This window comes from Takifugu flavidus, chromosome 12, assembly GCF_003711565.1.
Source record: "Takifugu flavidus isolate HTHZ2018 chromosome 12, ASM371156v2, whole genome shotgun sequence".
In the NCBI taxonomy this organism is placed as follows: Eukaryota; Metazoa; Chordata; class Actinopteri; order Tetraodontiformes; family Tetraodontidae; genus Takifugu; species Takifugu flavidus.
Genome location: NC_079531.1, coordinates 14,140,550 through 14,153,367, shown reverse-complemented (window position 1 = coordinate 14,153,367; position 12,818 = coordinate 14,140,550). Strand labels below are relative to the sequence as shown.

The window sequence follows — 12,818 nt, the reverse complement described above, 5'->3', positions numbered from 1 at the left end:
GACCAGGACAACAGGGAGAACATTAAGAACCATCCTGGCTCAACCAGGAACCAACGTGACGGACAGACGCTTCCGTCCGATCCGCTAAATAAGTGGGTTCACCTGCGCCGTCACCTTGGCCCGACTCATCCGGCCCCCCCCGGAAGGAGGTGGAGTTCTGCAGCCCCTTGGCCTGGTGCTTAAAGATGGAGGAGGACAGCTCCTCCAGGGAGCAGCCCAGCAGGTAGGCCGCCTTCTGGGCCCACTCGTGGTGGGCAAACTGGCGCCGCCCGGCTGCAGAGGGAGAGACGGGGAATTCAGAAAGCTGCTCCGGAATAACCACAAGGGGAGGAGGCTGAGGGTGGCGTGGGAGGGGAGATGGAGGAGGGCGGGAGATGGAGGAGGGCGGGGGGGCATTTAGGGTTACAGGGTGAGAGACGAGGGTCGACCTGACGATGCTAATTTAGCTGCTCTCACCATGTAGATACAGGACACCAGGAATGGGATTAGCATGCTAATCACACAGCATGAGACGAGCACTCTTGTGTAATACCCAGATTTGCCTGGGGAGGCAGTGGTGAGTTGTGAAGAAAGACCCGGAAGAGAAACAATCCAACCACGGAATTACGGAATCATTACCGGGCCGCTGCGGTTAACAAGCTAGCAGCATGCGTGTTCAAACGTAGCGCAGTAGCGCTCGCCGATCAGCTTCAATCAGCGTCCGACGCGGCAGCGTGAGCGCCAGCCAATCAGAGCCCAGACGTCCTTGGAAGTGCAGACGGACGCCAGAACAAGCGAGGAGTTGAAAAGTTCTGGTTGTGGTCCGAGGCGGGCAGAGAGAGAGGACAAGGAGAGGAAGAGAGGAGGCGATGGAGGCGACGGGAGGAGCAGAAACAATAAAAATGCTAATGAGTGAAGGGCTGGAGGGACGATAAAAGCATGAAGAGGAAGGAGAGGAAGGAGAGGAAGGAGAGGATGGTCGGGAAGAGTCAACAGCACATGTTGTTGTTGTTGTTGTTCCTTTACCTTCATCTGCGCGGCGTTTGACAGGGCAGCATGCAAACATGCAAGTGGAGAGAGGAGCGTTAAAGAGCGCATCGCAACAACACAACCGCACACACAAGCACGCCTGGAGCGCCCCCTGCTGGGCGACTCCGCCACACTTTAGTCAGCATTTTCCAGGCTTTTGGGGTCGGAAACTTTAAAAATCCCTAAAAAACAGATTTCAACTAATCAGATTATATCATGTTAGGACCCTTTTCCAGGTTATTACGGGCCTTAATCTCCAAAAAGTCATGGAATTTAACTCTAAAACTAAGTTCTGACTAAATCCCACGGATCAAATGGGAATTATCTGGATGCTTTTGTTGAGGCTAAAACTGTGGTCAAAGCCTGCCCCCTGCTGGCGGGGTGGAGAAGCTCAGCTCATCCTTTGGTTGCTGTTTATTTGGTACTTTTGAATCCAGGTTCTTACCTGGAAAAGTGGAAATCTTTCTAAAAACCTGGATAAAACTCAGACACTTAAACAAAACGCAGCTGATAGACAGTTATTCCGGAACAAATTCACAAGGAAAGTGGAACACGGAGCCGCCCGCGTCCCTCCATCGATCTGTCCAAGAGATGTGCAAATGTTGCCATGGAGACGACAATTCTGACTGCAGCAGCTCCACCATCCCGACTGCCAGCAGATTTAATATCGCACAAAAATAGCGGAAACTCGGGAATGCTGGAATGTTTCCGGCCACAAACAGGAGCAAATTCCCCGTCTTTGGTGTCGTAAATATGGAAACGTGAATTTCTGTGGCGATACGGTGAGTTGTGCCACGGTTTTCCCACCTTTGGTGGCTCCGGCGGCGCCCAGGTGATAGATGGCTCCCAGGATGAGCCACAGGGCCTTCTGCTCCTCCCCGGACACTCCCAGGACCTTCATGGCCGCCTGGAGTTTGGTGAACTGCTGCGCAGCTCGCTGCTTCTCCTCGGCCTGCACAAAGGTCAAAGGTCACAATCCATCCATTCCACCTGCCGAGTCGGGAGAAGTTTGGGAAACTGACCTTGGAATGCGGGAGGATCCCGAAGGCGCTCTTCTCAGCCAGGTGGTTGAAGTGCAGCTCGGTTCTGAGACGAAGGGATCAAAATCTTCAGGTGAACGACAGTGAAATACAGACGGGCCGGATCCATGAAGGTGGCGGAGCAACGCTGGGAACGCTGGGAACGCCGGGAACGCCGGGCTCACCTGAGGCTGCTGTCGGCGCCGGACATCACGTAGTAGAAGACGTTGAAGGTGGACTCAGCTTCCGGTCGTCGGCTCACCCTCAGCTTCTCCAGCAGCATCGTCTGGAAGGCAACAGCGGATCAGGATCAGGTCCGGAACCTGGTCCAGAACCTTTCCCTTCCGCTCCTCACCTGGATGGAGGCGGAGGCCACCTGCCCGGCCTGGTCGAAGTCCAGCGACACCACGTGGGAGAAGCGGCTGGCGTTGCTGTTCATGGAGGTGGAGCTGTTCCCGAAGGCCTCCAGGATGGTGTAGACGGCCTGCCACTTCTCCGCTGTGGGAAAACCATCAACGTGAGAACGGCGGCGCCGCTGGGGGAGGGCGCCGCTGGGGGAGGGCGCCACTGGGGGAGGGCGCCGCTGAGGGAGGGCGCACTGAGGGAGGGCGCCACTGAGGGAGGGCGCCGCTGGGCGAGGGCGCCACTGGGGTAGGGCGCCGCTGGGGGAGGGCGCCGCTGAGGGAGGGCGCCGCTGAGGGAGGGCGCCACTGGGGGAGGGCGCCGCTGAGGGAGGGCGCCACTGAGGGAGGGCGCCTCTGAGGGAGGGCGCCGCTGAGGGAGGGCGCCGCTGGGCGAGGGCGCCGCTGGGGGAGGGCGCCGCTGAGGGAGGGCGCCACTGAGGGAGGGCGCCTCTGAGGGAGGGCGCCGCTGAGGGAGGGCGCCGCTGGGGGGAGGGCGCCGCTGGGGGAGGGCGCCTCTGAGGGAGGGCGCCGCTGAGGGAGGGCGCCGCTGGGGGAGGGCGCCGCTGGGGGAGGGCGCCGCTGGGGGAGGGCGCCGCTGAGGGAGGGCGCCGCTGGGCGAGGGCGCCGCTGAGGGAGGGCGCCGCTGAGGGAGGGCGCCGCTGGGGGAGGGCGCCGCTGGGCGAGGGCGCCGCTGAGGGAGGGCGCCGCTGAGGGAGGGCGCCGCTGGGGGAGGGCGCCGCTGAGGGAGGGCGCCGCTGAGGGAGGGCGCCGCTGGGGGAGGGCGCCGCTGAGGGAGGGCGCCGCTGAGGGAGGGCGCAACTGAGGGAGGGCGCCGCTGAGGGAGGGCGCCGCTGGGGGAGGGCGCCGCTGGGGGAGGGCGCCGCTGGGGGAGGGCGCCGCTGGGGGAGGGCGCCACTGAGGGAGGGCGCCGCTGGGGGAGGGCGCCGCTGGGGGAGGGCGCCTCTGAGGGAGGGCGCCACTGGGGGAGGGCGCCGCTGAGGGAGGGCGCCGCTGAGGGAGGGCGCCGCTGGGGGAGGGCGCCGCTGAGGGAGGGCGCCACTGAGGGAGGGCGCCGCTGAGGGAGGGCGCCGCTGAGGGCGCCGAGCACATGACCACACCCACCTGAGAAGATCTTGCCGGTGCTGCCAGCGATGGAGACCAGGTACTGGACCAGGTGCTGGCAGTTGGTGGTCTTGCCGCTCCCGGACTTCCCGAGCAGCACCACGGACTGGTCCTGGCGGGTGGTCCGCAGGCTGCGGTACGCCGCCTGGGCCACGGCGTAGATGTGCGGCGCCGAGTCCTCGCGGCGGCATCCTTTGAACATGTGCATCACCTGCCAGGGGAGCAGCGCGGGTCAGGCCGAGGGCGCCGCAGGAAGCTGGCGGACGTTGGCCTCACCTTCTCCGAGTACATGGACGGCGTGCTGAGGGGGTTGATGACCACCATGTTGGGCCCGGCGTGCGTGTAGATCAGGTTCCCTCCGTATCGCTGCCTCAGGCTGTGCATCACGCTGGACTCGTTCAGGTAGAGCAGCGACGCCAGGTCCTCGCAGCGGTTGTAGGACGGAGGGTTGGCCTGGGCGGACGCGCACGTGAGGGCAGCGAACATCGGCGAGGAGCCGGTGATGGCGGCGGCGGCGTGCTGGGCCTCACGGCGCCGCCTTACTCACCTTCTCCACGTCGTCCTCGTCCACCTCCAGCGTGGCCCCGTCCTGTTCCAGTCGGATTTTCACCTTTCCCTCGGGCAGCGAGCCGGCCTCCGTCTTCATCACGGTGGCTGAGGGGCGAAACAGAAGGTTTGACCTTTGACCTGTTCAGGAGATGCTAACGGGGGCGGCGGCGGCGGCGGCGCTCACCCAGGGAGAATCCGTCTTTGTGGACGAGCCAAACCTTCTCGGACTCATACCAGGCCTGCTCGGCTGCGATCTGCTCCTCCGTCTTCACCTGCGGGACAGGAAGCAGCGCGAGGTCAGAGCGGGAGAGGACGCCAGGAAGCGGCGGCGAGCCTCTCGGGGAAATGGCGTGACCATGCAGGGGGGGGGGGGGGGGGTGGAGGGAGTGGGCGGGGCAGCCTCCGGGCCTCCGGGCGCTTCTTCAGTGTCTGTGTGAGACGTTTCGGACGTTCGGGGAAGACGGAAAACGTTCCTCCAGGTGGTGAATAATAACAGGTGAGCGTGTGAAGAGCCATCCAATAATATGCAAAAGGAACGTTCGCAGGGAAAACCTCGGAAAATAAAGGATCTGCTGGGTGAGGATGCACCTCCCAGTCCCTCCAGGCTTCCAGGGGCTTGTTGGCATTTTCCCAGTTTCGGGAAAGAGATAAAAAAAACCATTAAACCGGGAAATTATTGGGCCAATTGGGAACGCTGTTGAAGCGGGAACGCCTGGAGGGACTGATCCTAACGAGCACGGCACAGCACGCCGTCGGTGGGAGTGACGGTCGGAGCAGCCGGAGCAGAACAAACACCAGACCTGAGGTGGTTTAGCCGGGCCCTGCGGAGCCTGGAGGAGGGCCACAGGGTCCTCTTCCTCCGATCCCTGGTGGGCGTGGCCAGCGTGGAGAGGTCAAAGGTCAGTGACAGGTGAGCACAAGCATGTTACAAACACAAACAGGTAAACACCCTGGCGAGGGTCGGCAGCGTTGGACTAGCTCGCTACCGCTAACGCCGCGGACCTACGGGAGCAACAGAAGTGACATCATCACGACGCGTTCCCACAAACAAGATCGGATCAAAACATCCGGCAAATCCTGACGTGACGTTGGGAATTCATCAGTTCATCACCGTGCGCGTTGGGAAACAAAAGGCTTTAGCGCATGTTGCCGCCGAGGACCGGCTCAGAACAAACGTGGCTCCTGAACGCACCACAGCGAGCTAACGCTAACGCTAACAGGTGAGCAGCAGCTCCGCAGGTGAGCAGCAGCTCCCCAGGTGAGCTGAACATCCTCCTCAGGTGTGTCTGAGCGGCGCCACCTACAGGTCAGAGCAACAACATGCGCCGCCGCCGCCGTTGTGAGAGCACACGATCAAACGTTTTCCTGCTGTGAGCAAAGCAAACGAGCGCCGAGCAGGTGGTCACGAAGGTTAGAGGTTAAGCCGTGGGGGCGTGGCCACGCCGCCGTGGGGGCGTGGCAACGCCGCGTCTCGTCACGCTCGGCGGCGTCACGATGATGCCTTCACATGCCGCAGGAAATCCCGCCACACCTTCAACATGCCTTCCCAAACCGCGTGGACACTCTACCTCCTGCTGACTGGCGGCAGTTTGCCGGGTGGGAATTCCTCCTGGAGGGGGGGGCGCTGGCCCCGGGCTGGAGGGGGGAGGAGTCTGGAGGAGACGCGGCGACGCAGCGGTGGAGGCGGGTTTCTGGGGGACGGGGGTGAGTTTCCTGGCGGTGGGTTTGGGCGCAGGTATGAAACCCGGAGGCGGGGACAGGGTGGCGGGTTTGGGAGGCGGGACAAAGCCGACCACGGCGGGGAGGGAGACGGGTCTGGACTTGGACGGGAGTCCAGCGGGAGGCCGGACTTCCTGCGTTCCTGGACCCGGCCTCGGCGGAGCCTGAGCGCCTGTCTGTGACCCGCCCGCCTTCTCCTCCAGCTCAGCTTTGATGTCCTTTGATGTGCCCTCGTTCATCTTCTCCAGCTCCAGTTTTTCCGGGCGCTCTTCCCGGCGGAGGCGCGGCCGCGGCTCCCTCGTCCTGCCGCGGACCATCAGGCTCGTCAGCCCCTGGGAGACGTCGTCTTCTGTTCTGATGGAGTTGTGTTTGAAAGAGAAGGGGGCGGCGCCGGACCTGGGCGCCCCTTTCGCTGGTTCAGCTTCCGGAGCCGGGCCAGGAGCCGGAGCGCCCTCGCTCCTCTCTGAAGGCACTACTTTCTTGACCACACGTCGGACCACCTTCACCACCTTCCTGCGCGTTGGCCCCTGCTCCTCGGCGACCTCCGGGCCTGGAAGGTCACCGTCCGCCGCCGCCCCGTTGGCCACGCCCCCGGCCGCCGTGCCGTTCTGCTCCCCTTCACTCCTCAGAACCGGCCCCGCCCCCCGCGACGGTGGCTCCGGACTCTTGAACCGATCCGGCACTTTGACGGGCGACCTGATTTTAGGCGGGGAAGGACTCCGCACTCGGGCCGCCGCCTCCGTTGGGAATGCCGGAAGGGGACTTTTAGCCCGGAATATTCCTCTGCCGGGGTCGAGAGCTGGAACCGACTTGGCGTGATTGGACAGGCCGTTACTTTCTGGCTGCTCGCAGCAAACGGGAATGAGAGGGAAACGTTGGCGTTAGCGAGACTCGCTTCACAACCAGAAGCTAAATTAGAGCGCGGAGGTCATGGGGTCGATACCCAAAACTCCGAAGGCCACATCTACTCACATTTTTGGCCTCCGGCTTGTTCTCGTCTTTGACCTAAATAAGTCAAAATAAAAACAAAGCAAGATCAAAGGGCCGCAGCGGCGTGACGCCAGCTAACACCACACGGCGTGCAAACTGTGCTACGTGCTAACGGGTTAGCATCGGCCCTGGAGGCCAAGGCTCCGCGGGAGAACCCGACGGGGGGGACACACGGGTGTTAGCAACACTGGAACGCCATGCAAGGTACCAACGTCCAGGCGAGACTTCCCTTTTGCTCCCAGAAGGAAAAGCGGGATGAGAACGCCATGTCGGCCGATCTGCTGTCATGGGATGTGATGGAGAAGAGGAGGTGACGAGGAGGAGCTGGGAGGAGAAGAACAGTGAGAATTCCGATAGCCACACAAAGAACTCCCAACTTTAGCCCGTTAGCCGGGGCCCGTTAGCCAGATTAGCACGCTGAGTAATGGGATTATTTTTGGACTGACGGCAGCACGGTGGGACAGATAACGTCCGGCTGGTTCGTCCCTCACAGGAACCAGGCATTCCTGGCGCACCGAGGGGGAATTCTGGGAGATTTAGTACGTCGGGACACTGGACTGGCACAACAGGGAATTCCGCGTCAATCACCACCGGCCACAGACGAGGAGCTCTGTTCCGGTTTTCTTTTTTTGGGGGGGGTGAGTCAAGCGGAGCGGGAAGAAAACCAGCAGGAATAGCTCCTGACAGGAGACCCACGGCTGGGAGGTGCTGCTGGTTCTGGGTCAGGAGGACCCGCGGACTGATGGAGGCCCTTCCTGACGCTCTTCCCGCTGATCAGCTGATCGCTCCGATTCGTTGGTGATCAATAACAACGCTAATAAACTCTGGCGAGCTCTGGAAATTACTGGAAAAAGTGGCTCCGGGTTGGGAAGCCTTTTCCTGCCCCTCCACCCAGATAACTGGAGGCTAAATTTAGTTCCTGCCGGGAGCCTCCGGGCCAAACGCTCGCCGTTCCCTCTCAAGACCCAAGTGTCCCGAAAGACCAGTTGGGACTTTTCCTACCTGTCTAAGCCGTAATCCCAGAACTCCCGGATCCGTCCACTCCTCTCGGGTCACCGTTCGAGTCCAAAACATGCGCAGAGGAGAAGATCGGAAGGCAGCCGGAGCCGGAGCCGATAGGCCGGTTATTCCTGACAGAACGGAGCTGTGAGGACAGCTGTGCCGGTAAAAATAGCCCCCCCAACCGGAGCCTGCCAGGACCTCCCACCACCGCTGCCGCCGACCAATCACAGGCCTCGCTGCTCAAACAGCCCCAGCTGCCGTCGCCTCAGCTGCTGCGCCGCGACTCGGAGCTGGAGCTTACCTTCCTGGTCAGAAACGCTGCCCTCACAGCCTCCCAGGACCAGGGGATGACGGGAATATCGGAATAGGACGGAACTTTCTGCCCCGTGTCATCACGACTGTGCTGCGGCACCTCAACCGGAATAGATCTGATCGCTACGAACCCCACGTTAGCTCTGTGGTGTCACCAACACCCGTGCGCAGAAGCTAGCAGGCCAGAGAGGAGGAATATGGGAGGAATATCAGCGATTATGGGAAAAAATGAGGAAGTCTCGGAGGACCAGAGCGACCCAACGGTCCTTCCTGCAGGGCCGCCCCTGACCCGCCGCTAACGTACCTCGTTGGTCCGTCCCATCATGCTGGAAACATCAAACACCACAGCCCGCTGCTGCTTCTGTCTCGCTTCTGCTACGCTCTGAATTTCACCAGTTCACCGTCTTCCTGTTTGAAACCACTCTGAGCCGAGGGGAGGAAGTGCACGCCTCGAAAAGCAGAAGCGGAGCAGGGCTCTGCACACTTAAACAACATGCTAACATGCTCATTAAAGCTAACTGTATATACAAAGTATGCCATCATATTCTTCTGAGCGTCACTTCCCACTTTCAGCCACAAGAGGGAGCCAGAGATCACGTGGGGGGAGACAAAAGCTGGGCCTGGAAATCCTGGAAGCACACAAAGCCTCCTTTATTTCCAAAGCTGCTGCCTACAGAGGAGTGACTCAAAGAAACTGATCCGAGTACAAGACAAGCAGCCTCAGTATGACATCAATGCAGCGACGGCGGGGGGGGGGTGTTAATGCGTTCATTTGATAGAGGGTGTGGTGAAACTGGGCGTGGCGATCAGACACAGACTGACACAATCACACTGATGCACAACCTCAGCACCCCCCCCCCACCCCCCCACAGCACATAAATATCTGTTGCTCCTGGAACATTCCAGGGAATTACAGTTGGGATGGAGCGTACACACGTCACACATCCATAACCTTGGTTTTTAATCCTGGGACACACTGGGGCATCACAACAGTTAACCATACTTGGGAGGACCACTGGACGCAGCGATGGTCCTGAACTGGTCTGGAAAACACACGAGCTGGGGGCCGGCGTCGGGTCGCGGTCCGATCGGATCTGGGTTCTGTCCAATATCAATAAAAAACATGTCGTTTTGTCCAGGAAAATCCAGCATCGGTGCAAATGTTCCCTCATCTGACACAAGACACAACAAGCGGAGTATAATCCGGTCAAAGATTAAAATCAAAGGAGAAATATGCACGGTCACATACGTGTGTGCGCACGTGCTGGTGCACGTGCTGGTGCACGCTGCCTCACAAAGGACATTTTTGTGAGGTGAGGCTTTTATCTGGTCCTCACAACCCCTAAAGGTGTGACTGAGTGTGTAGCTTAGAGGTCAGGGTGTGTGTGTGTGTGTGTGTGCGTGAGAGACGCTTGAGTGAGCTCCTTCACTTCTGCTGCAGGGCGACAGATGTAGGTCAGGCGGGCGCTCCGTGTGTGTGTGTGTGTGTGTGTGTGTGTTTGACCCGTGAAGGAACACACACACACACACCCACAGTCTGAGGGCAGAAAACACCCCTGGCAGAACGTCTCTTGCATCACGACGACCGCGAACACATTCCAACCAGGCTGGAATCTGTCCGAGCACGTTTGTCCGCCACTGCCGGCACCGGCTGAGGAACGCCGACGCGAGGGTGGCGTTCACGACCCTCGCTAAGAAAACAACGCAAAGGGCGGAACCTGGATACCGAGGACAGCCTGAGGAGAGGAGAGCGTGATTAAATCTAGCACGGAGCCAGCACGGAGCTAGCACGGAGCTAGCACGGAGCTAGCACGGAGCCAGCACGGAGCTAGCACGGAGCTAGCACGGAGCTAGCACGGAGCCAGCACGGAGCTAGCATGGAGCTAGCACGGAGCTAGCATAAAATGGGCTTGTTTCCTTTCAGCAGCCGACACGGATCCTCGTATGAGTGAGCAACACAGCAGCTGTGACCTCACACCAAAGGGTCAAAGGTCACTCTGCCGGGCTACAGAGTCAGGGAGCGCGTGGACCCGGACCGGTACGGGGCCACCGTGACGGGACACGTCACCTCCTAGATTAGATCAACGTTATTGTTAAGGATGAGCTCCTGACTGGTTTCAAGTCGTCCTGAAACAACAAACACGGAGTCTCAGTGATAATCAGCTAAATTAATTATTTAAATTAATTAGCCCGGAGAGCTAATCAGCGGTTACATTAATAATTATTAGCCCAATAATGAGCTAATTTTTCTAATGTTCTCACAGACAAAACAAATGAGCAGCAGGACTAAAGTGTGTCAGCCTGAACAGCTCCATGTAATAAACATCCCTCACACACACACACACACACACACACACCACACACACACACACACACACACACACACACACACATTGACGGATGCTGTAGAGAACAATGACCCGGGTCCAGGAGCCTCGGGGCTGAGGTCACAACGCCACGCCGAGCCGCCCACTGCAGCGGAAGCCGAGCGGCCGATAAGCCGGGTGGGACGGGACGTGTGCCGGAGCGCGGCGCCCGGGCCCAGAGGCGTTTATGTGGCGCTCTCAGCGCGGGAAATTAGGCAGACTCCATTCTTTAGCAACTAGCATATGAATGCTAACGCTCAGCGCGTCGCCTGGAGTCGCTGGATGTGGGTCCGAGAGCAATTTCCTCTGAAATTCCGCAGATGTAAACAGGCACAGCAGCATCCTCCCAATGATTCCGAGGGGACTTCAAATGGAAGTTCCTGCCCCCCCCGCGGGGCGTTAAAGGCGCTCAGCCCGGAACAGCCGGGCGCATTCTGGAGACAGGAAATGTTCCAACTAAAACTTCCTGCTTCACACAAAAGACAATATTCCAGGACAAATATCCTCAAGGATCCCGGAGCGGGACGATGAGGAAAAAAATACAGTTCCTTGTTTTACTTCATTAGAGTTTTACTAGTTAGTTTGAGGGGTTGTTGAGAGGAAAAGAGACGTCTGAGCTCTTCTACTGGCCGGTGATGATGATGATGATGATGATGATGATGGTGATGATGTGATGGTGATGATGATGATGATGATGGTGATGATGATGATGATGATGATGATGGTGAGCAACTTCCATGTGTCCATCAGAGGCGCTTCCTGCAGTATGAGCAGCGCCTGCAGGGGGCGCTGTTGCAGCCGCCAGTTCAAAAGAGCGTCACAAAATGTAGTCACGTGGTTTGAATCCTCCTCAGCTCGCCGTGTAAAGGCTGGCCGTTGCCACGGAAACAGCCAGATGGTTCGCTGGAAGCTGCTGTGTCACTGCGAGAGAAAAGGAGCCGCTGACTCGGCGCTTTTCGGTCCGCCGCGGTCAGCAGTGGCGGAGGCCAGACGGGGCGAGGACCGCGAGCAGACGCGGCGCCCCGCGGCGTCAGGGGGGACGGCTGGGGAACGCGGTGCTCGTTTTAAACGTCAACTTTTAACGAGCTGGTGCAGAATGATTAGTCAGCAGAAAAAGGGCAAAGCCATGACTCAGCAGAAATCAGACATCTTTGTGATGCAGTGAAACGGGAGCGACGCTTCCAACGCCTCCTCCATTATTCAGCAAACCTGCAGCTTCTCTCAATTATTCAGGACGCCGCAGGACGCCACAGGACGCCACAGGACGCCACAGGACGCCACGAAGCCCCGAACAGGGCAGCTGGGGGGGCTGTGGGGGGTCCGGGGGGGGCACGTCCACACCAGGATAATAGCGATAAAGATAGAACTCTGGAAGGGACCATGACGACGCCGCCGGCCCCTGGATCAGCTGACCCTCCGCCGCCATCGGCCCCTGGATCAGCTGATCCTCCACGCCGCCATCGGCCCCTGGATCAGCTGACCCTCCACGCCGCCATCGGCCCCTGGATCAGCTGACCCTCCCGTCACGCTTAAACCCCGCCCCACGCGTCACATGAGAGCGGCGTGCTGTCTGAATGAGCCGCAGCTTCTGTCGGGAGCATCAGGATTATTTTTAGCTCCTCTCAGCTCCAGATGCTGCCGCTGTTCACAATTAAGTCACATGACCTGTGCACGAGCACGTGCACGCCACCAAAAGGGCTGGTGTCAATCATCCCTCACAACCAGCCCCGCGGCATTCCAGCCCTGCCCCGACTCCTGGGTGAACCTTCACACCAGAGTCGACACCACTCATCACCAGTTCATCACCAGCTCATCACCACTTCATCACCACTTCATCACCAGCTCATCACTACTTCATCACCAGCTCTTCACCAGCTCATCACCAGCTCATCACCAGCTCATCACTACTTCATCACCAGCTCTTCACCAGCTCATCACCAGCTCATCACCAGCTCATCACCACTTCATCACCAGCTCATCACCACTTCACACACCATTCATCACCAGTTCATCACACACTTCATCACCAGCTCATCACCACTTCATCACCAGCTCATCACCAGCTCATCACCAGTTCATCACCAGCTCATCACCAGCTCATCACACCACTTCATCCCAGCTCATCACCACTTCATCACCACTTCATCACCAGTTCATCACCACTTCATCACCAGCTCATCACCACTTCATCACCAGCTCATCACCAGCTCATCACCACCTTCATCACCAGCTCTTCACCAGCATCATCACCAGCTCATCACCAGCTCATCACCACTTCATCACCAGCTCATCACCACTTCATCACCACTTCATCACCAGTTCATCAC

At 59.3% G+C, this 12,818-nt stretch overlaps 1 protein-coding gene and 1 long non-coding RNA gene across 2 annotated transcripts in view; both read right to left on the bottom strand.

The window, feature by feature from the left end:
• The window catches only part of LOC130534495 (unconventional myosin-XVIIIa-like), a 37,360-nt gene that overhangs the window by 18,598 nt on the left and 5,944 nt on the right, over window positions 1-12,818 (bottom strand). Inside the window, 12 exon segments of the mRNA XM_057048650.1 lie at window positions 103-273; window positions 1,816-1,960; window positions 2,031-2,094; window positions 2,213-2,313; window positions 2,383-2,525; window positions 3,554-3,764; window positions 3,830-4,006; window positions 4,101-4,207; window positions 4,287-4,374; window positions 4,903-4,968; window positions 5,671-6,663; window positions 6,794-6,826. Coding sequence (XP_056904630.1) covers window positions 103-273; window positions 1,816-1,960; window positions 2,031-2,094; window positions 2,213-2,313; window positions 2,383-2,525; window positions 3,554-3,764; window positions 3,830-4,006; window positions 4,101-4,207; window positions 4,287-4,374; window positions 4,903-4,968; window positions 5,671-6,663; window positions 6,794-6,826 — 2,299 coding nt within the window.
• LOC130534498 (uncharacterized) lies at window positions 6,997-12,012 on the bottom strand. The gene is made up of 3 exons (XR_008952917.1): window positions 10,162-12,012; window positions 8,430-10,120; window positions 6,997-7,135 (listed from the first exon to the last, which is right to left on the bottom strand). It is a non-coding gene; the product is annotated as an uncharacterized LOC130534498 (long non-coding RNA).